A 22,511-nucleotide genomic window follows, 5' to 3' on the forward strand; every position below is an offset into this window, starting at 1 on the left:
GTGCTGGGGATACATCTTTGAAGAAGACAGTCCTTGAGTTCATGGAGCCTTCCCTAGACCAGCACTTCTCAAACTGACATGTGCCTAGCAGTCACCTGGGGGCCTTGGTAAATGCAGAGTCTGACTCAGTAGGTCTGGGTGGAGCCCCAGAGCCTGCATTTCTAACCAGCTCCCCGGCTATGATGATGATGCTGGTTTAGGGACCACACTTTGAGTAGTAAGACCCTACTCCCTAAGGAAGGGGTGAGGGAAATGATGCTCAAAAGGCTACATTATAGCAACAATACTAGCCAATACTTAAGTGGCACCTACTATGTGCCAGGCCCTGATCTAAGCACTTGACATTAATTGCCTCATTCAAGTCTCACAACAGCTCTGTTAGGCATGTGCTGGTATATCTCCCTTATAAAAAAAAAAAAAAAAAAATTTTCTCCCTTATAGTTAAGGAAAAAAAAGAAAAACTGAGGCACAAAGAGGTTAAGTAGCTTGCCCAAGGCCACACAGCTTGAATGTCCCAGGATCCAAACCCAGGGGTCTGACTCCAGATCCCTCCTTTTAATCAAGACATTCTATGACCTTTTCAGCGTGGTGTCCCCCGGGCTCGTGGAGAGCCTGGCAGCAAAAGAGGACTCAGTGTTTCTCAATTTGGGGGGCTGTGTTCTTGGGGCTGCAGTTGGAGGTGTGTCCCTGCCCTGGCTCTTCCCATTCCCTCAGGCCTGACCACAACCCACTAGAATGAAGTCCACTTCTGGGTGGGTGGAGGGGGGGTGCTGTAACATCTGTGGGGAGCTCCCAGGCCACAGCATCCACCTAGAGGATACAGGGTCTAATGTCCCTGTAGGGCCAGATTGGATGCGCTCTGGACTTCCCCAGATGGCAGCAGCCTCTTGGGTTGACCCTGGATGAGACCCTGTGGTTCAGACCTGTGCATTCATCATCCTGAGCCCTCTCATCTTCCTGGAGGCAGGTGGTTGCCTAGCTATGGGGACCACCCTCCCCTCCCCACCCCTGCTCCCATGCACTGGCTCTCCCCTGGACCCATAATGTTGTCCCTGCTGGTTGTCAAGATCAAGCCAGGACCCAGCCCCTGGACTGTCCCTGCCAGTTGCATGGATGGGAGGGGAAGAGGTTGGGGCCTGTGCCAGGGGCAGGAGGGGGCAGTGCCACCTGGCTAGCTGCCAGCCTTGTGCAGCCAAGAAACAATGAGCCACAGCCCCGAGTGATGTTTTATGGGTTTTCATCTCATCTTGCCACCAAGTGAGGCCTGAGAGATAGTAATTATCCCTACACAAATATCAGGGCATGATTACCCAGCTGGATTTACTGCCTTCTCCAACCAAGCCGAGATTGGACTAGGACACAATTAATTGATGGGCTGATCAACTCTTTAATGTGGGACAAGGTCAGGAAGGGAGCAGCATCGAGGGATGGCTGTGGAAGGGGTGAGCCCCAAGGAAGATGCTGGAGGTCAGGCAAGCAGCAATGAGGAAAACTGGAGCAGGAGGGTGTTCAAGGTAGGCTTGGCAGGCAAGGTGCCAGAGGAAAGGAACAGACTCCACCCCCCACCCAACTCACCAAGCACAGAGCACTTGGGATGGGTGTCTCTGATGCAGCAGCCCCTCTCACAATCTTTGAGTAGAATGTTCCATTGTGAATTCCAGAGCAGTGGTTCTCAGCCCAGGCTGTGCATTATAATCACCTGGGGAGCCTTGAGTAATCCCCATTCCCGGCCCAATTCAATTAGAATCTCTGGGGACAGGTCCCAGTCATCAGATTTGAAAGCTCCTCAGGGGATTCCCACATACAGTCAAGGTTGAGGGTCACCACCACCACCACAGAGTATGTTAGCTCTGTAGTCAACCCAACTACAGACCCATTCACTGGACAGATATTTATTGAGCACCTACTATATGCCAGTAGGCACTGAGTTTATCTCCGTGAATTAAAGACAAAAATCTTGCCCTCATGAAGCTTATACTCAACATAACCTTGTATTTCTCTAGGCATTTGACTCCCTGTGGGCAAAGTTCCCCCACTGGTCATTTTTAACCCCGCTCTGGCCTCAGCCAGACCTTGAACATGCCAAGAGCTCACTTAGAACTTGCTAAATCAACCCCAGGAAGAAGAGCCATCAGGCCTTCTTGCCAGTAGAGAGAAGACAGGGGAAGCAGGCAAAACGGAGCCCCAGGCAGGGGCTTTGGCTTCCTGAATGGAGGGCACAGTATTTGTCTGGGAGAGGCTGGGGTGAGAACAACACGCCTGGCAGCCTTGGCCCCAGGCCTGCAGCTCCCTGTGACCTTCTATGGGTTTGAGGAATGTCTGTAGGTCTGAGTTAATTTTTCGGTCGAGTGATCCAATTGATTCATCAACGGTGGACGGATGTGAAGCCAAGACAGTTGTGCTGTGTCAGCACTTCCCGTGGGCCAGCTGGCACAGCCGTTGCCACCCTGCCCACCTTGGGGAACCTAAGAGTCTCTCTAGGAGTGGCCAGCCAGCCCAGGCCTGCCCATGGCATTTGGCTGGGCCTCATTTAGCTTGTGCTGAGGTGTTGGAAGGATCTATGGAAAGGCAGCCCTCTCCTCTCCCCCAGCCAGCCTTTGGGATGTAAGCATTGGCATCCCGGGAAGGGGGCTGAAACCCTGCATCCAGAGAAAGATTAACCAATTATCAAGGTACACACAGGCTTAATTGTACTTACTTAATCTGTAGTGCACAATTTCACCTGGTTTTTACCACGTCAAAGATGTGGTGAAACCTATCTGAAGTTATGCACTAAAGATTAGTAAGTAAGCACAATTAAGCCGGTGCATACCTTGCTTACTATAAACTGGTACATACTATGCTTACTGGCTAATCTGCTCCTGCCTGCAGCCTGACAGCTTCCCGTGGGAGTCAGCTTCTATAATCCTGGGGTGCCTTGGGCAAGATTCTTGGCCTTTCTCAATCTCAACTCCCTCGTTGGTAGAACAGTAACAATCACATCAGCTTCATGAACTCAACCCTCCAGTTGCTCCTTAGAGGATGTTCCAAGTTTTCCGTCGCCTGTAGCACCCTTCCTGATGTGAGCCAGGCTGCCTTTCTGACCTCGTTTCTTTCACTCTTTCTCTTGCTTACTATATTCCCACCAGAGGCCTTCATATTTGCCGTTCCCTCTGCCTGAAATGCTTTTCCCACCAATGCTTTCAGGGCTCATTCCTTCCCTTTATTCAGGCTCCTCTTCAGATGAGATCTTCCCTGAAGACCTTACCTAAAATTGTACCCCATCACTCCCTATGGCCTTAACTTGCTTCATTTTTCTTCATAGTACTTGCCACTGTTGGCCGGTATATGTTCATTTATTTGCTCTTCATCTCTTTTACTAGAATCTAAGCTCCATGAAGGTAAAACTTTGTCTTGTCCACAGTTGTATGTCCAGGACCCACAGCATTGCTTGTCACCTCGGAAGCATTTAATAAATACATTTCAGAATGAACAACTGAGATCATGGATAAATACTTATTATGATACCTAGAACGTAATAAGCACTATAGCTGTTGTCATTCTATGGCTAGGAAGAAAGACAGAGCCTTTAGGGTCCTGGGTAGAAGGAACCCAGGCCTCCTCCCAGGCCGTGGGAAAGAGAGACACTAGAAGCAGAAGTTAAACAGTAGCGTGAACAAGACAGCAGCACCCAGTTGGGGTCACCAATCAGGCATGGGCCAGGTATTAAGAACTGTGATTGTTGTTAGTAGCCATTGAGTTGGCTCCAACTAGCGACGACCGTATGTATAACAGAACAAAACATTGCGCAGCCCCAAGCCATCTTTATCATCACTAGCATGTTTGAGTCCATCGTTGTGGCCATTGCATAGCGCCTTCCAAACTAAGGGGCTCATCTTCTACCACTATGTCGGACAGTATTTTGTTGTGATCCATAAGGTTTTTGTTGGCTAATTTTTGAAAGTAGATTGCGAGGCCTTACTTCCTAGCCTATGTTAGTCTGGAAGCTCCACTGACACCTGTCCACCATGGGCGACCCTGCTGGTATTTAAAATACCAGTGCCATAGCTTCCAGCATCACAGCAACACGCAAGTCACCTCGGTACAGCAAACTGATAGACAGGTGGTGGATCAAGGATTGAAAAGTAGGTAAGAAAGAGGGAAAGGAGGAAGATTTACCACAATTCTAAGAAGGCCTGGACCAGAAACCAGCTTATAGCTTAAATGGCCTGGAAAAATACAAGACAGTGTATTTCATGCCACTTAGAGAAAACCAGGTGGGAGAATATGAAGGGCCAAGGGGAGCAAGAGGCAGGTCCTGGCACCTCCCCCCACATCCAGGAACCCAGGACCTTCTGCAGCTTCTGGGCAGAGCCTATCACCCCAAGGGTCCTCCACTGGGCCACCCCTCCTGCTTCCTAGCATGACTCTGAGCTCTCCTGTCCATGGGACCTGGCCTGAGGTACCTACCAGGAGCATGGGTACTGTGAGCCCCACCATCGACCTTGTTTTTATTTCATTTAACTCAATCAAATGATCACGGAAGATCAGTTATGTGCTGGCGCTATTCAAAGAACACTTATGCCTCCCTCCTTCTCTACAAACAGTAGCATACTCTACTCACGATTCTGCTCCTTGCTTTTTTCATTTAACAATAAATTTTGAATATTATTTCATGGTAGAATATAGAGAGCTTTGTCATTCTTTTTATGGCTGTATGATACTCCATTGTATAGATTCGCCATTAATTTAATTGGTTCCCTGTTGGTGAACATTTAGATTGCTTACAATCATTTGATATTATAAACAGTGCCACAAAATTAATAACCTTGTACCACTGGGTTTATCTGTAAGATAAGTTCATAGAAGTGAAATTGCTGCATTGAAGGAATATATATGGGTGGAAAAGTAAAATGGTGCAGCCACTATAGAAAAGTTTGGCAGTTCCTCAAAAAGTTAAATGTAGAACTCCCGTATGACCCAGCAATTCTGCTCCTAGGGATATAGCCAAAAGAATTGAAAGCAGGAACTTAAACAAATACCTGTACATTAATGTTCCTTGCAGCATTATTCACAATTGCCAGAGGTGGAAATAACCAAAGTGTCCATCAACATATGAATGGAAAAACAAAAGAAGGTATATAAATATGATGGAATATTATTCAGCCATAAAGAGAAATGAAATTCTGCTACATGGGTGAACCTTGAAAAATTGTGCTGCATGAAATAAGTCGGCCATAAAAGGACAAATATTGTATGATCTCATACAATATTTATATGAAATATCCATAGAGACCAAAGTTTATTAGTGGTTACCAAGGGCGGGTAGGAGGAGGAGGTGGGGAGGGTATCACTTAAAGGGTACGGAGATTTTAAGGGTGATTTAAAAAAATGGAAATGGATAGTGGTGATGGTTTTACAACATGATGAATGTGATTAATGTCACTGAATTATACACATAAAAATGGTTGAAATGTTTTGTTACATATTTCACCACCATAAAAAGTTTTTAAAAAGCACTGGAAAACTAGAAAAAAAAAAAAGTGCAGTTTTGATACCAAACCAAAACCAAATCCATTGCCGTCAAGTCAATTCCAACTCACAGAAACCCTATAAAACAAGAGTAGAACGGCCCCATAGAGCCTCCAAGGAGCACCTGGTGGATTCAAACTGCTGACATTTTGGTTAGCAGCCGTAGCACTTAACCACTACGCCACCAGGCTTTCCGTGGTTTTAATAAGCATTGCCAACTTGCCTTCATAGGGACGGTACTCATTACTATCGGTCAGCATATACGTGAGGGTGCCTTTCCCAACACTCCGATCAACACAATGAATCCTCGATTGTTTTTTAAATATTTGCCAATCGGATAGGTAAAAAAAAAAAAAATTGACTTGTAAGTATAGTTTTCATTTTCATTTGTTTTTAATGAGCAAGCCTGAGCATATTTTTACGTATTTGAGCCTCTTGTCTGTTCATAGCCTTTGCCCATTTTTCCATTGATTACTGTTTTTTTTATTGATTTGTAGCACCTCTTTATAAATTTGGGAAATTAGCCCTTTGTAATACAAGTCGCAAGTAGTTTTTCCCTTGTTTGTCATTTTTCTTTTGTCTTTGCTCATAGTGGCAATTGCAATGCAGAAAATTTTTATTTTTATGAACTCGAACGTATCAGTCTTTTCTTTAAGGCCTCTGGGCTCAGCCTTGCTCGTTATAAACAGGGGCTTTTGTAACCTCTCAGAGAGGAGGTGCCAGTCCTGTGCCGGAGAGAAGGATGGGGGCTCAGGGCCCACACAGCTAATGAACCATCTGCCCTGGAGAGGAGCACCACTTGTCCAACAGCGCCTTCACCCAGGCCTAGTCCGACTGCACCCAGATACTCTAGATCTCGCCACCCCAGGCGTAATCTGCAGACCACAGCTTTGGCATCAGCTGGGAGCTCGTTAATATGCAGAATCTCAGGCCCCACCTCAGACCTACCGGACCAGAGTCTGCATTTTAACAGGACCTCCAGGAGCTTCCTGTGTCTATAAAGACTGTCCTGAGTCTTGACCCTCTTTTCTGGGTCCCCTAGACCCTAAAGTGGATGCTAGGGTCTCCTAATCCCCCCACAATATTTCCCTTGGATGCGAAGCCCTAATTTTCAGCTCACTCGGTGTGGCTCCATTTGGAGAGATGCGCTCGGGAGCTGCTCAGGCTTCCTGGCCCTCATGAAGAGCAAGGATGGGGCAAGGCTGCCAAAGCAGCAGCATAAAGGGTATGGGGCCCTAGAGGCCATTTCCTCAGTCCTAACACAGCATGGGGGGCAGTGGTGGTTGAGTGGTAGAGTTCTCACCTTCCACGTGGAAGCCCTGGATTTGATTCCTTGCCAGTGCACCTCAGACACAAGCTTGCATGTTGCTATGATGCTGAGGAGGTTCCAGTGGAGCTTCCCGACTAAGATGGACTAGAAAGAAAGGCCTGGCAATCTACTTCCAAAAATCAGCTAATGAAAACCCTATCGGTCACAATGGTCCCATCCACAACCCATCATGGGGATAGTGGAGAACTGGGCAGTGTTCTGTTCCGTTGTGCACGGGGCTGCTATGAGTCAGAAGCCGACTCAATAGCAGCTAATGACAGTAACACAGCACCAGGGTCCTTGGGAGCCCAGGGCTGCTCCCCCTGGCCCCCGCCTCTGCTCTTTAATGCCATGGGAGGAGCTTTGCAGTCAGACAGACCTCAGTTGAAAGCTCAGCTTTTCTGCTTAACGACAGCTGTGCAACCTTAGGGAAATGATTAACCCTTTGAGCTCCAATTTCTCTGTAAACTGAAGAATCTAGCCTCTCGACAAGGCCATGGAGAGGAATAAATGAGCCGATGTGTGTGCAGCACCAGGCAGATGCTAATGGAATTCCCTCTCCACCCGGGACGGAGGAAGGAAGGCTGGGGTCAGGAAGTGAGGGGCAGGGGGAACCTGGGTTCATTCTTTTTAAAAATGTCCTTTGCCTGAACTGGTTCTTTCTTCCCCTGGGATCATGACTGCTTGCTGGTCTTCCACAAGCTAAGTCTTGTAAAGCATATTATACTTAATGTCACACCTGCCTCCTGGGATGTAGCTCTCTGAGGACCTATTGCCTTGCTCTGCAATTCCCTGTCTGCTGCTGCTGCTGCTGCTGTTGATGATGATGATGATGATGTTATTTATTGAACTTATCAAGGGCCAGGCATTGTCCTAAACACTTTTATATACATTATATACATTCATTCAGTCTTCACAACAATCCAATGGATACGTGGCTGTTCTCATTATTCCATTTTACAGATAAGAAAAAGGAAGGTTTGTGACTTGCCCAGGGTCATACCAAGAGGAAGGGATGTTGCTGGCTACCTCCCCAACCCTGCTGCTTGGCAGTAACCTCCTTGCCTTAGGAATGAGGTGGAGGCTGAGCCCTTCACCCCACCTCACACACCAGCTCACCCTTGTCTTTGCCACCAATCCCAGACCACAAGTCAGGTGATACCTTGGGATGGGGCATGCCCTGGAGGAGGAGGCGGCATTCAGGCCCATGACCCTTAGGAAGAGCCCTCAACAACCCAGACTGGTCCTCCCAGTGACTCCAAGGGCCCTCTGGGGGCAGAGCCAGTATGGGGGGATGATGGAATGGTAAAGTGAAGACCATAGTGCAAACAGTTAATTCTGTTAACCAAAAAGGTTGAAGGTTCAAGTCTACCCCGAGGTGCCTCAGAAGAAAGGCCTGGCAACCTACTCAAAAAAATCAGCCATTGAAAACCCTATGGAGCACAGTTCTACTCTGATACATATGGGGTCGCCACGGGTCAGAGTCAGCTCAGCAGCATCCGGTGTACTTGATCGACACTGCTGCCCTCGAAGCTCTAATCTGCGTTGACTCAGGACCTTCACGTTTTCTATTTCTTGGATGATTCCTCCTTCTCTACTCCTTCCTCCTGTACTCCAAATATGGCTGCTCGCCAGCCTCAGTTTCTGGGCCTGGTCTTTTCCCTCTCTCCCCACTTTGCAAGCTGCCACCCTGTGTGGCCAGTAACCTCACAGACATGCTGTCCTGGCCACCTTGCAACTGACTCAAATGCAAACTGCTGAAGCCAAGCTCCCACTGCCTGCTGCCAGCCAGCCCAGTGCCCTGCTTTGGTCACTGTCCCCATGTTGTGGACCACTCCCTTGCTTGGGCTCTCCCCCACACTGCCAGGCCCCCTGCAGTTCCTGCTGCAGCCTCTTGCACCTTCGCTTCCTCCCCACTCCCTGTTGCCACCCTCCATCAAGCCTGCGCTACTACAGCAGGGGCTGCCCACTCCATTTCTCCGTCACTAACCCACCCCTCACTCCACTGCCAGTTAATCTGGGAACACTGTCTTCCCTCCCTGTCATTCCCCATGAGAAGCCACCAATGGCGGCTTCACCCCCAGTCCTGGAATTCCAAGGTCTCTCCACACCGACCCTACTCCCTGCCCTCCCATGTTGGTCCTCTTCCACCTGCGCAAACCCTCCTCTCTACGCAAATGGCACTGCCTGTCTGTGCCATTCTTCCTGCCTGGAGCAGCACCCCTTCCTCTCTGCCAGACTAGGCCATAGGGCTCTGAAGTCAGAACAACCTGAGTTTGAATCTGTCTCTACCATTTACTAGGTCAGTCACCTTGAGCAATTGACTTAGCCTCTCCGACCCTCAGTTTCTCCATCTGTAAAATGGGGCTACACCACCTCTCCAGTGGCAATGGGGAGAATCCCAAGATGATAGTTGTAAAAAAAAAAAAAAAAAAAAGGGCTTCACACAGAGCCTAGCCATGCTAAGTACTCCATAGATAGAAGCCATTGCTATGGCTAGTCTGACCCTTCAAGTCCAGGTACCTCCTCCTTCATGAAGCCCTCCCTGACCACTGCGGCCTCTGTGAGCTCTTCCATCCTGATTTCATGGCATTTCCTGGATGCACATCCTGTCCTGCCCTGCTGGGCTCTGCTTCCTGTGGGATCTTAGGCAAGTCCCTTTATCTCTTGTCCTTTAAGTGCCTCATCTGTAAAATGGGCATGAAATTAGTACCACCTTGTGGGGTCATGGTGAGGACTAACGAGTGAATATATGTGAAGTGCCTGGCACATAGAAAATGCTATAAAAGTGTCGGCTCTAATTAATTTTAATACTAGCCCATGACATCTCCTCTACCGGCTCCTGTGTTGTCAAATGGACTGTAAGCTCCCTGAGTCAGGGTCCGCGACTCCTGCTTCCCTGTGGCCTCCCACAGCACCACGCACAGTGCCTGGCACCCAGCAGGGGCGTGGGGGACACCTGAGCCTCACCCACTGGGCCTTCCATTCTGGCCACCGGGCAGCAGCTAGCATTGGACTCTGACACCTTTGAGGCTCCTTGAATGCCAATATTAAACCATCATCTCGGGGTTCACCCCACAGCCACCCAGTAGCCCCGTTTTACAGATGGAGGAATTGAGGTTCAGACAATTGCTCAAGAAATGGGAGTCCACAGACATACCTATCATAGGGGAAGTGACCTCCAGAGCCTCCCCTCCCCCCCCCCCCGCCCCAATCTCCTTCCTATTCCTCCCAGGCCTCCGCCCTCTAGGACTCTCTCGCAATGACTCAGCCCTCCCTTCTGTTCCTAACAGCCTCTCCTCTCCCCAGGCAGCCGCCCCGACTCAGTGAGGTGCCCCAGGGCAGAGTGCGCTACAAGGAGCCCGAAGGCGGGATCAGGCGCTGACATGGGCCAGGGGCCGGTGCTGGGTGTTCCTTGCCTGTGCTATCAACCCACATAGCTAGCTGTTGACCTGTCTTCCTGACACACCTAGTTACCCAGGTTGCGGCTGCCAGAGCGTTTGCACTTCCTAAGTCACGGGCTCCCATCCCTCCTCTCGCCCGGCCCCGGGCCTCTGCCTGCAGAAGGGCTGCCATTGATTTTACCGTTCCTGTTTCTGATCTACAAGGCTCTGCACCACTGTTGCACATCTCACCTTAATTAGTTTATTCTTCTAGGCAGCCCTGGTCCGCTGGAAGCCTGGAGGCTGGAGGTGGGGAGAGGCCAACAACGTACCACGCCCTAACCCCTCTGGCAGCAAAACCCAGAGCCAGACAGGACCTTTCCACCCTAGGACAGTGCTACCTTTACGGGAAGCTAATAGGTGATCTGCAAAAAGGGCTTCCATGGCTAAGTAAGTTTGGGAAAGGCTGGGCTAAATAAAATTGTTGTTGTTATTAGTTGCCATCAAGTAGGTTCTTACTCGTGGTGACCCCATGTGTTCAGAGTAGAATTGCTCCATAGGGTTTTTAAGGCTGTGACCTTTCAGAAGCAAATCACTGGGCCTGTCTTCCAAAGCACTTCTGGGTGGGTTCAAACCACCAACCTTTTGGCTAGTAGTTGGGTGCTTAACCGTTTACATCACCCAGGGCCTAAATAAAATTAAACCCCGTAAAAAACCCATTGCCATCAAGTCAATTCTGACTCATAGCGACCCTATAGGACAGAGTAGGACTGTCCCATAGGGTTTCCAAGGAGCGGTTGGTAGATTTGAATTGCCAGCCTTTTGGTTAGCAGCTGAGCCCTTAACCACTGCACCACCAGGGCTCCAAATAAAATTATGCAGGTAATTTACTGGAAGACATTTCAAAGCTTTTAATCCTTCGAGAATCCCCATGAGGGAGAAAGTGTGTGCAGTCTTTCTCCAGGCAGCTCACAGAGAGCGGGTCCCACAGAGCACACTTTGTGAAATGCTGCCCTGGGTGAGCAAGAGGAATTGGAGGTGATGAGGTGAGCAGAGGTGTGTAGAGTCATCTGGGCCTGTTTTCTTCCCTTGTCTAATTGAGGCAGGAGCTCAGGGACTTGAGAAGTTTCCCCTGCAGAATCCGAAGGGGCCACCAGATCTCTGCAGAAAACAGGGAAAGCAGCTGCTTTCTTGACCTGGCCCAAGCTTTGGTGGAGTTTAACCGAGGCATTTAAGAAAGGGCCTGGGTTAGCTGGAGTGCAGAATCTAAAGGAGCCCTGGTTTGACAGAGAAGGGCAAGGGTCTCTGTTGGTGAAGGCTGGAGATCTAGAAGTATGTGGGGGCCAAGGGTGCCCTCAGAGACCCTCCAGGCTCCAGGAAACAATGACATGGCAGCCACTTCTCTCCAGTCGCAGCAGCCATCTTGAACAGTGGTAATGATGGTGGCCCCTTCTCTGCAGCCCTGAAATCCAAAAGGCTCTCAGAGCCTCAAGTGCAGTTTTTAAGTTTGTGAGAAACTCAGTTGATGGGAAAACCTGTCCTGAAGCTGACGTGAGCTATTTATAGGCCTTATTTGTACCACTTCGTGTGAATATTCATGTTTCCCTGCAGAAATATTAATGTGTTTAATTACGGGGTGCTGCCCCCACTTCCTGCTGGGGTGTTATGTAATAAACGGTGTGTGCATGGTGTTACCTTTCTTAACTATGAAGGGGAAAAATCTAAATTTCCAAACACATCTGGCCCCGAGGGGCTCAGGTGAGGGCTGCGGGCAGGGGTGGTGTGGAGTGGTGGCAAGCCCTGGGGAGGGTGGGCCTGGCCTGTGGCCGGCTTCATTTGCATCCTCTCACTTAGTTCCCACACAGCACTGGAGGGAGCACAGTTGTTATTCTGGGCTTTCAGATGAGGAAACCAAGGCTTGAGGATAGAGGATAAGTACTAGCAGGAGGCCGCGTGGCTAGCAGGAGTCAGATCTGGGAGAGAGCTGGGCCGTCTGAGTGGGTGCGGTGCTGTGATCCAGGGAGCCTTTTTCTCAGTTTCTCCAGGGAGTGGGACTGCCCCCCATCCCCTGCCGGAGGCACAGCAGCTCAGTGAGGACTCCCTGCTCCTCACGGGCCTGAGCGAAAACCCACCCACACAGACGCCCTGCAGGTCCCTCTTGATTCATGAAGGGCCTTTCCCTCCTGGCCGGGGCCTCTGCTACCCCCAGGAACCCCAGGCAAGGACAGATCTGGCAAGCATCCCCGGGGCCAACTCCAGACAGCCAGGTGATGCCTCTGCCCCCGGGGGTCCCAGTCTCAGGAAGTCCCAGCATGATCAAGCTCATCGGAGACCCTTTTGTCCCCTCCTGGGTATAGCCACCTGAGGGATGGTTTGTACACTGCCCTCACCTCCACACACTCACTTTCACACACACACACTCATTCACTTGTTCACATACTCACTCTTACTTTTACTCACATACTCTCATTTGTACACACTCTTAAGCACGCTGTCACATAGTCACACACTTGCGTTCATGTACTCACACTAACACACAACCTCGCTCTCCTCACACACTCTCATTCCCACATACTCTTTTCACACATTCAAACACACTCACTCTCACACACTCACACACTGTCTCTCACACACAGTCTCTGACACTCACCAAGCCCCTGTAGTGCAGAGCTGATGTCTCTAAAAGGACCTTAGCCAGTATCTCATCTATAAAATGGGAGTAATCATTTTTATCTAATAATAGTTGCCACTTTTGCAGGCTTAATGTATGCCTGGTGCTCTGCTAACCATTTAAAGTGCATCATCTCATTTATTTTTCACAGTAAACTTGAATGTGGTTATTATTTTCACCCCCATTTTACCAATAAGAAAACTGAAGCACAGAAATGCTAAGTAATGTGCCCAAAATCAAACAGCTAGACCCTAGCACTAGAATCTAAATAGAACCTAAATTGGGACTCGGGCTTGTTTTACTCTAAACCCTGCATCCTTAACCACTTTGCCGTGCTGTCTTCCTTCAGTCTAAGCAAGTTGCGTCTCCCCTAGGCCAGCAGAGGGTCAGGTTCAAGGGTTCTGTCCCCAGGTCCACTCCCCTTCAAGCTCACCCTCATCTCCATTTATTTCCTGTGCTGGGCCCTGATGGTAGAGCATGGCCCCTCCTGAAACAGAACACTCTGGATCTCAAGTTAAGAAGAAGTAAACTAAAGGTGAGGGCAGAGGGACTGCTCTGCCTCAGTGGCCACTAGGAAGGCCTTGAGCCCCAGCCGCCAGCCATTCTCCCCCATTTCCCCAGAACAAGACTTCTTAGCCATGGATGAGCTTCAGAAGCCCCAGCCCTCCTGAAGTTACATCTGGCATGTGATATGGTGCAGATGTGCGTCTCCCTGAGCCAAGGGCTCCTTAGCCTCCATCCCATTCTCGAAGAGTCAGGAATCCAAAGGAGGCGGAGACCACCACTTCTCCTGAGAGCAGGAGTCCCCCTGCGCTGCCTGAACCCCTCATCATGCTTCAGGCAAAACAACCCCTGATTCCACCTGAGGGCTGACCCTGCTGCCCTCTCGTTCCCCTGGGAGTGGAAGTGACAGACCTCCTACAGCTCAACTTCCAGCCCCTTCATTGGCCTGGACATAGAGACCTGCCCACCACCCAGGACCATTTGTTCTGAGATCCAAATCAGGCCCTGGGGTCCAGCAGAGAATTTAGGGGGGAGCTGCCTGGGGAAAGAGGCATCCTGGGTTGAGTTTGGATGCGGAAATACTGGCAATCCCAGGATTCTGGGGATTATTTGATTTTGAATTCCAGCTTTTGAGGGTCATCCCAGACATGATAGCAGTAGCATTCTTCCCTAGTTCCTGAAGTCTGGACTGGCCACTTTCCTAAACCTCAGAGTCTCTTCTCTCAACTGAAAACATTTCAGTGCTCCCAGAGAGGACTCTCACCTGGTCTTGAGGTCTTTCTGCAGCAGATGACCCATCCATCTCTGGCCACAGCCACAGGCCCAGCCACCTTGCAGCAGGTAGCACCAGGCATAGCCAGAGGCCGGACATGTGCCCCGGCCCCTGATCCACCAGGCCTCCCTTTCCTCCCCTCTCCAGGAGTGGCCACATACTCTGACAAGCTGTTCAAGTTCCGCAATAACCGGTGGGAAGACATCCTGAGTGATGAGGTCAACGTGGCCCGTGGCGTGGCCAGCCTCTTTGCCGGACGCTCTGTGGCCTGTGTGGACAGGACGGTGAGTGCAGGGGGATCTGGCTGCCTGGGGAGAAGTGGAGGGCGCGCAGCGACGTGAGAGACAGGAGCGGAGCCACCAGACAGACATTCCCTGACAGTGGAGGCTCTCAAGGGCAGAGCTGAAGGCTGCATTGTCTCAGCAGCTTCCATAGTGTCTTACATATAAAACGAAACCAAACCCACTGTCTTCGAGTCAACTCCAACTCACAGCAACCCTATGAGACAGAGTAGAACTGCCCCATAGTGCTTCTAAAGCTGTAAGTCTTTACAAAAGGAAACTGCCACATCTTTCTCCCGAAGAGTGGCTGGCAGGTTCGAACCACCAACCTTATGGTTAGCAGCCAAGTGCTTTAACCACGATGACACCAGGGCTCCTTATCTTGCACACAAACCAAACCCATTGCCGTGGAGTCAATTCCAACTCACAGCGACCCTATAGGACAGAGTAGAACTGTCCCATAGGGTTTCCAAGGAGCCCCTGGTGGATTTGAACTGCCAACCTTTTGGTTAGCAGCTGAGCTCTTAACCACTACACCACCAGGGTTTCCCATCTTGCACGTAGTAGGTACTAAATTCTAACAACCAAGACTTGCAGGATGAGTTACAATATACCAAGCCCTTACACATTTTTCCTTCCATGCGACCCTCCCAACAACCAGTGAGGAAGCAGGCCAGTTGTTGTCATCATTGCATCCATTGGACAGATGAGGGGACTGAGGCCCAACTTGGAGCAGTGACTTACCTGAGGATTAATGGTGTACCTAGGACGTGAATCAGAATCTTCTAGCTCTAAATCCTGTGCACATTCATTCACTTGTTCAACTAACACTTATGTTCTAGGCATTGAGCCATGTGGCCTTCCATAAACGTATATAGAACAAATGAAGGCAATCAAAGGGGTCTGTGGGTGGGTGGGTAGAGGGTGGCCAGACTGTACTCTAGCCCATCAATAGCTTCATCGAATGGTGCCCTACTAGATTACCCTGCACAAGGGTGGCCACCAAAGGGGGGGGGGGCAGGAGAAAGTGGTGTGGGGTGAGAGCAGCTGCAGCCATCTGCCTGAGGGACCGCCGCCCAGGCCCCATCTCAGCAGGCCCAGTCAGAGCCAGGAAGGCTTGCTGGAGAGGTGATTTATCCCTCCTGTCACCTGCTCCCCTGCCACCCACCTCCTTGGCTTTACAAACAGTCATCACTAAATCAGGGACCCAGCTGCTGCCCAGCTTCCAAGGGAGCATCCCTGGGCCCCATTCTAGGGGCAGGGGCAAGGGGGCTGGCTCACTTCAGACTGAGATGGCACCGAGGGGATTGGGGATTCAGCGTGAATCTTCACAACAGGGACCTCCAGGCCTTCAGAGAAGGCAGGTGGCAGGTATAAATATTTATTTCTTAACAAGCTGGTGCTGGGAAGAGAAGCCAAGCTGGGCTGTGAAGCCACATTTAGCCCTGACCTGAATCTGTGCCACCTGGACTCCAGCCTGGTGGGAGGGGATGGGGAGGTGGCTGTGAACAGCCCCAGAAAGCGGGGAGGATCTGGGGGGAACCAGGCCGAGGTCATGGCAGGGGGCCTTTCCTGTCTCCTTCCAACTTCCTGTTTCACTTGTTCAGGACCAAGGTGTCCTACACTCTGCTCAGGTGAGAACTTCCTCTGAGAGCTGGTGGGAGGTGCATGAAGGTTAATCAAAAGGAGACCCGCTTTTTATCCTAGCAAGATCATCTGCACACCCACACGTTTAACCACAGGACAAAGGCACTATGTAAAATCCAAAAAAACAAAAGACAATTTGGCACTACAGCACAGTAGGCAGGCACTTAGCAGCTTGCTCTCGCCCGCCCAGTCCCAGACCTCAGTCTCCTAAGCCTCAGGGAACCAGAAAGAACCCCTACAGTCCATCTGCCACCAGGAGAGGGCTTGCTTTCTGAGTCTAGCCTCCACTTGGCCCTCCCTGGGGCCTGCGAATTGTGGAGGGCAGGGGGCATTCTGGGGTAGGAGCCGGGGAGGTCAAGGCCAGCCCGGAAGTTGAGAGACAGGAATGAATTGTGGTGTAGGAAACAACAGTAGTAACAATAATAACAGCTAACACTTTTTAAACTAACAACATGCCAAGCAATGTGCTAAATGGTTTACATGCATTATTTTACTGAATGACTAATTACCTCATAATAAGTCTATGAGGTAGATGCTATTGTTTCCCCCATTTTACAGATGTGACAATTAAGGCTTTGAGCAGTTAACAACTTGACCTTGGTCATGCAATAAGTGGTAGGCTATAGCCAGGAATTGATCGCAGCCTGCCTGAAAATGAAGCAGAAGCCTTTACCCCTTTGCTACCCTGCCTCTGGGTGAAACGGTATCAGACACAAATTTCTAACAAGTTCTACTACGGCATTCACTCTATTGATCCTCAGCCTCACAGCTCCTACCTGGGGCCTTTCAGTCTGTCTGGTCAGTGGTTCTCAAAGTGTGGTCCCCAGACCGGAAATCATCAGCCTTGTCAGAAATGCAGATTCTCAGACTCCATTCCAGAATGACTGAGTCAGAAACTCTGGGAGTGGGGCCCAGCACCCTGCACTGCAGCAAGCCCTGCAGGTACTTCTGATGCACCCAAAGTTTGAGAGCCACTGCACCAGGTAAATTTCTCCACCCCAGCCACCGCCCATGTGCTCTTCTCCCCCTCTTCCCTTCCAGCCGCTCAGCCTCTGCCCCAGACCTGGAACACCCGCTGCCCTTTACCTTCCGCCGCCTCATCACTCACCCACCTTTCTGGATCCAGCTCAAAGCTGATCTCTTACAAGAAGCGTTCCCTGATCAATAATGATTATACCTCATGTTTGTATAGCATTTTTATCTTTTCAAAGACCTTTCACATATGCTGTTTCATTACATCTTCTCAACAACCCTGCCAGGAAGCAGGGAAAACATGATACCCATTTAACATGTGAGGAGAGGCAGCCTGGAAAGGCTGAGGAACCTGCCCAAGGACAGAGCCAGGTAGGGGCGGAGCCTGGCCTATCACTCGCACTAATACCGCTAGACCAGACGTCCTCAAAGCGTGGTCACCAGACCGGCAGCATCGATTCTCAGGGTCCACCCTAGACCTACTGACACAGAAACTCAGGGAGCAGGGCCCGGCATTTGTGTGTTAATAAGCCCTCCAGGTGATGCTTTGGATGCACAATAAAGTGTGAGAGCTACTGCCCTGGACCCAAAGCTTCAGAAACACCTCCCTTCTGGAATCATCTCACCCTCCCAGAATTATCGTGGTCAAGTTCATATGTGAATATATGCAGTCTTCTACAACTGTAACGTGTTATGTTTGTCAGTTTTATCACCCCCAATAAATTGAAGTAAGGAATTAGGTAGGATGGAATTTTGTAAATATGCTAATTTCCAGCAGAGTGCATTTCAGTCCATTTGGGCTTAATTGCCCATTTGTTGATAAGATTGCTAACAGCTGGTAGGGTCGTGCGTGGTTACAGAGACGGTGCACCTTCCCCTTTGGCCCCATTCATTTGCTTTTCATCCAGTCATTCCACACAATATGCTGAGCTCCTGTGATGGGCAAGAACCTTGCAAAGTCCCCCCACTCCCCAGTCAAGAAGCCGTGTTGTAAAGCAGGGCTTCTCAAACTTTCATTTTGCAGAGGAATCATGTGGGGGCTTCCTGTTAAAATGCAGATTCTGATTCAGTAGCTATGGAGTGGGGCCTGAAATTCTTATTTCTAACATGCTCCAGGTGACGCCAATGCTGCTGGTCCAGGGACCACTTTGAGTAAAGCACAGGTAGCAGGATAGAGTCTCAGACAACCAAAAATGAAGGGATGCAGAACTGGGCTTCAAACCAGTTTGAAACGGTTCAGTCATGGCTGACAAAGCAAAACTGGAAGAGACCTGAATTTTTACAATTTGGGTGATCTGGAACCATAACTGGAATGGGAAATTTTACGGGTCAAAGCCCTGGAATGTGAGACCTGGAAGAGGCATAGTGAGCCCTTTCAGTAGCCTGATGTGTGAGACTGGATTACTGGCAGGACTGTAGAGAGGGACATACATTCAAAGAAGCACAGTCAGCCGCCATCTTTGAGCAGGACATCGCTATTTCCAACTTTACACAAAATCCTAGGGGCAAGAGATTTGGTTGCTATTCAACACGTGTGCTGCCCTTGTTTTCTAAGAAGGAGATTAAGTTTCTACTGTAATTTCTCCCGCTCTGATTGTGGCTCTGGTTCAGCCAAATCTTTAAAATTTGGGTCTGTTCTGGAGTTGCTTCCTTGGCCAGAATTGAATCGTGAAGAACCAGTTCAAAGCCCTGCTACAGGAGCCTTTAGGGAACAGCTCTGCTGCCTCCTCCAGCTTCACCCCTTGACCCTCCCTGTCTTACACTTTACATTCTAGCAACATTGAGTGAACTGGCTGTGGTTTCCCTGTTGTTGTTGTTGTTAGCTGCCATCAAGTTGGCCGCTGACTCATGGCAACCCCATGTACAATGGGATTGGACCATTGTGATCCGTAAGGTTTTCATTGGCTAATTCTCGGAAGTAGATCAGCAAGGCCTTCTTCCTAGTCTGTCTTAGTCCGGAAGCTCCACTGAAACCTGTTCAGCATCACAGCAACATGCAGGCCTCCGCTGACAGATGGGCGGTGGCTCTGCACGAGGTGCATTGGTTGGAAATCCAACCCAGATCTCCTACATGTAAGGCAAGAATTTTACCACTTAACCACCACTGCCCCCATACACCGTTCTGTTTCTCATTTCTGCCTAGAATGTTCTCTCCCCTCTACTTCACCTGCCTGAGAAAAGCTGTTTCTGAACTTGCCATGATTAGAAGCCTCTCTTCTGTGCACCCAGGACATCCTGTACATATTCTCTCCTGTATTTTTTATTGTACTTTAGATGGTTTACAGGACAAACCAGTTTCTCATCTAACACTTAGTACACACATTGTTCTGACATTGGTTAACAACCCCATGACATGTCAGCACTCTCCCTTCTCAACCCTGGGTTCTTCTCTGCCATATTATTGTAGGATTGTTGATGTGTCTGCATCCCCCAGGAGACCCTGAGCTCCCTCTTCCTTGACCTCATCCACCAGACAGGCAGTCTAAAAAAATCAAACCAAATTCATTGCTGGCAAGTCAATTCCAACTCATAGCAACCCCGCAGGAGAGAGTAGAACTGCTCCATAGGGTTTCCAAGGCTGTAACCTTTCTGGAAGCTGACAGCCACATCTTACTCCCGTGGAGCAGCTTGTGAGTTCTCTTTCGGTTAGCAGCCAAGCACTTATCCACTTTGCCACCACCCACCAGGGCTCCTTTGACAGACTCAAGTGACTCTTAATCAGCTTCCACAAAGAAAATATAATAAAGTCAGTGGCCAGGTGGGGCCATTGAATAAGAAACAGAAGCAAACAAAGAGGGCCAAGAAGGAGGGGTGACAGAGCACACTTGTCTTGAGCTCAGCTGTTTCTCTTGCATCGTGTTGTAGTTATGGCTTGCCGGTCGCACTAGACTATAAGCAACCTGTAGACAGGGGATCTGCCCTAAGTGCATTTCTAGCAGAGTGCCATGCACATAGAGCTTAAGAAATATTTACTGTCTGCTTAATTGGAAGGAAGAGAGTAAAAGGATGCAAAGAGCTAGAAAACTGATGTAGAAATTGAGTGAATCTCCTGGGAAAGAGGAGGCATCCATTGAAGAAGTAACACCATTATGATAACAGGCAGAAAAGAATCTTTCATCAGCAGCGTTTTGGACTCGAGAAGAGAACGACCACAGCAAAGAGGAGCTAGTGCCTAGGGCTTCTCTCAGATGCAAAGGGAAAAAAAATACTTGAGACAGTGGTATAAAGGCAGAAGCAATATAATATTTCTTTCTGGGGTTAAGGGAGAAAGAAGTGAATGAAAGGGGGAAGGAAAACCCCTGTGAACCTGTGCCTTCTGTGCTTCCAGAGTAAAGGAATGAAGTGTAGAATGGGAAGGGGGTGGTGGCTCAGGAATTCGCTTGTCATCTTGGCTGGATTGAGCTTGAATGGGAGACAGAGAGACTGAGAATAATGGGAATTGGTAGATCAATCAATCAGCAAATATTTATTGAGCAGCTACCCTGGCTGGCAGCTGGAGAGAGCTCAGCTGGAGGGAGGCACATTAGAAAATTGTCTATAAAAGGATGGTGGTGGGGAGAGGGAGCGATGTGTTCTTCTGGAACAGGATGGAAGGAGAAGCAGGCCTGCTTTGTTGTACAATTCCAGGGAGCATCATTCACATTGTAGCCTTTGTGAAAGCACCTCTGGAGTTAAGCCTGGGAGAAGAACCCAACCCCGTGAAAGAGCTGTGGTCCTGAGACAGGAGGGGGAAGACCAGGACAGACCAGTAAGGAGCCTGCTCACTCACCTCCTTCCCTTCCTCCTCAGGGCTCTGGACGCTACTCTATCTACATCGCCAATTACGCCTATGGTAACGTGGGCCCTGACGCTCTCATTGAAATGGACCCTGAGGCCAGTGACCTTTCCAGGGGCATTCTGGCACTCAGAGACGTGGCTGCTGAGGCTGGGGTCAGCAAATATACAGGTATGCATAGTGGCGCGAGAGGCTGTGAGCTGGAGGGTCTGGGACCCTGCAAGTCCAAGTGTAATCCATCAGAGGCCGCAAGGAGAGGATGGCTTGTGTCCCCAGGGAAGGGAAGAGGTTGATGTTATTCTATCCCATCACCCACAGGAAGCTTCTCCAATGCTGCCTTTCCAAGGGTTGGCAGGTGTGGCCTTGGGGGCCTCAGAAGGGACCATAGGACATAGGGGCCTGCTGGCAAATGGCGTGAGAACCCACACCACCATCTTCTCCCTGGAACCTCTTGCCTCGTTCCCTGCTATAAAACCCAGATGATGGGTGAATAGGTTCTGTAGGAGAAAAGTGACAGGTCACAAAAGCCGAGATTTAAAGCATGCTTTATTGCTAAACAGCAGATGAAATTATTTACTTACACGTAAGTAGCCAGGAATTGAGTCCTAAATCCCTAAGCTTCAGCTGGGCCCTGTCTCAGATAACTGAGCTCAAAGAATTGTGTTCTTGTTCCAAAAGCTCTCCAGCACTTTTTTTGAAGGCACGCTACCCCCAGCGCCCCTCCATACCTTTCTGGATGGAGGACCTATTGTCTGAATCTCTGAGAGGGAGATCTTTCCGGGGAAGGCTGTTTTTCTAATTCCAGCAAGGCTGCTGACTAAACCCTGATAATCTGCCAGTAGACTGCTGATGGCAGAGCAATCCAGTTCCTGTCTGGGGTGCCGGGAACCAGGAAGCTGGAGCCCTGCACAGCAGCTTCTCAAGTGAGCTTCGGCCTAATTCACAACCTACCTGCACTGGGGACAGGTAGATCTCTTGTAGGTTGACCTTTCCAATGTATCCATTCCAACTTGTACTACAGACTTCTAAAGTGGCAGCCAGACCCTCAGGCTGAGAGGACACTTGAAGGGTCATCCCCCTGCCTCTAGACACCTGGGTGGTGGCACATTCTCAAAGTCCTATCCAGAAAGGGTTGTCACTGCCTTCCCTGAGTTTATGCTGCTGTTCAAGAGCCAGCTCTCCACCTCGGTGAAAGGGGGAGATTAATGCTGACCTGTCTGACAGAGTTTGTGGGGATAAATGACTAGACAATAAAATAGTTTGCACAGTTCAAGCCCCATCAAAGTCCTCGAGAGCCAGGCACATGAATGTGCAGCAGAAAGGCTGAGTGTCGGTAATAAACCACGTTTCCCCGGGAAAAGGAGTAAACACTCAGGAGCTTCAGCCTAGATTTGTACAGTCAATTTTTCTGAATAGTTCCCAGTCCTGTGCACGGGGCTGACTTGGCAATTAAGTTCCTTGATCTGCAGGAAAAGGGAGGTGGGCTGGGAGGGATGAAGCACTTGAAAATGCTGAGATGGAAGGGAGGCAAGGGCTGGAGAGAGGGTTATCCACAGAATAGAAGAATTCAGAAGGTTGCGGCTGGGTTTGAGCATGAGCTGGCTATGCTGGCAGAGAGGCTGGCACAGAACTGAGGAGAGGACCAAGAGGAGGCAGCTGAGGAGCACGGATGGGGGTGGGAGCACC

The 22,511-nt window shown here is 49.7% G+C and overlaps 1 protein-coding gene across 1 annotated transcript in view; it reads left to right on the plus strand.

The window, feature by feature from the left end:
• Positions 1-22,511, plus strand: part of CRTAC1 (cartilage acidic protein 1) — a 129,192-nt gene that overhangs the window by 71,420 nt on the left and 35,261 nt on the right. Inside the window, exons 3-4 of the mRNA XM_003408983.3 lie at positions 14,298-14,434; positions 20,840-20,996. Of these exons, the coding sequence (XP_003409031.3) occupies positions 14,298-14,434; positions 20,840-20,996 (294 nt within the window). The remainder of the gene's footprint in view (positions 1-14,297; positions 14,435-20,839; positions 20,997-22,511) is intronic.

This window comes from Loxodonta africana, chromosome 16 (genome assembly GCF_030014295.1).
Source record: "Loxodonta africana isolate mLoxAfr1 chromosome 16, mLoxAfr1.hap2, whole genome shotgun sequence".
In the NCBI taxonomy this organism is placed as follows: Eukaryota; Metazoa; Chordata; class Mammalia; order Proboscidea; family Elephantidae; genus Loxodonta; species Loxodonta africana.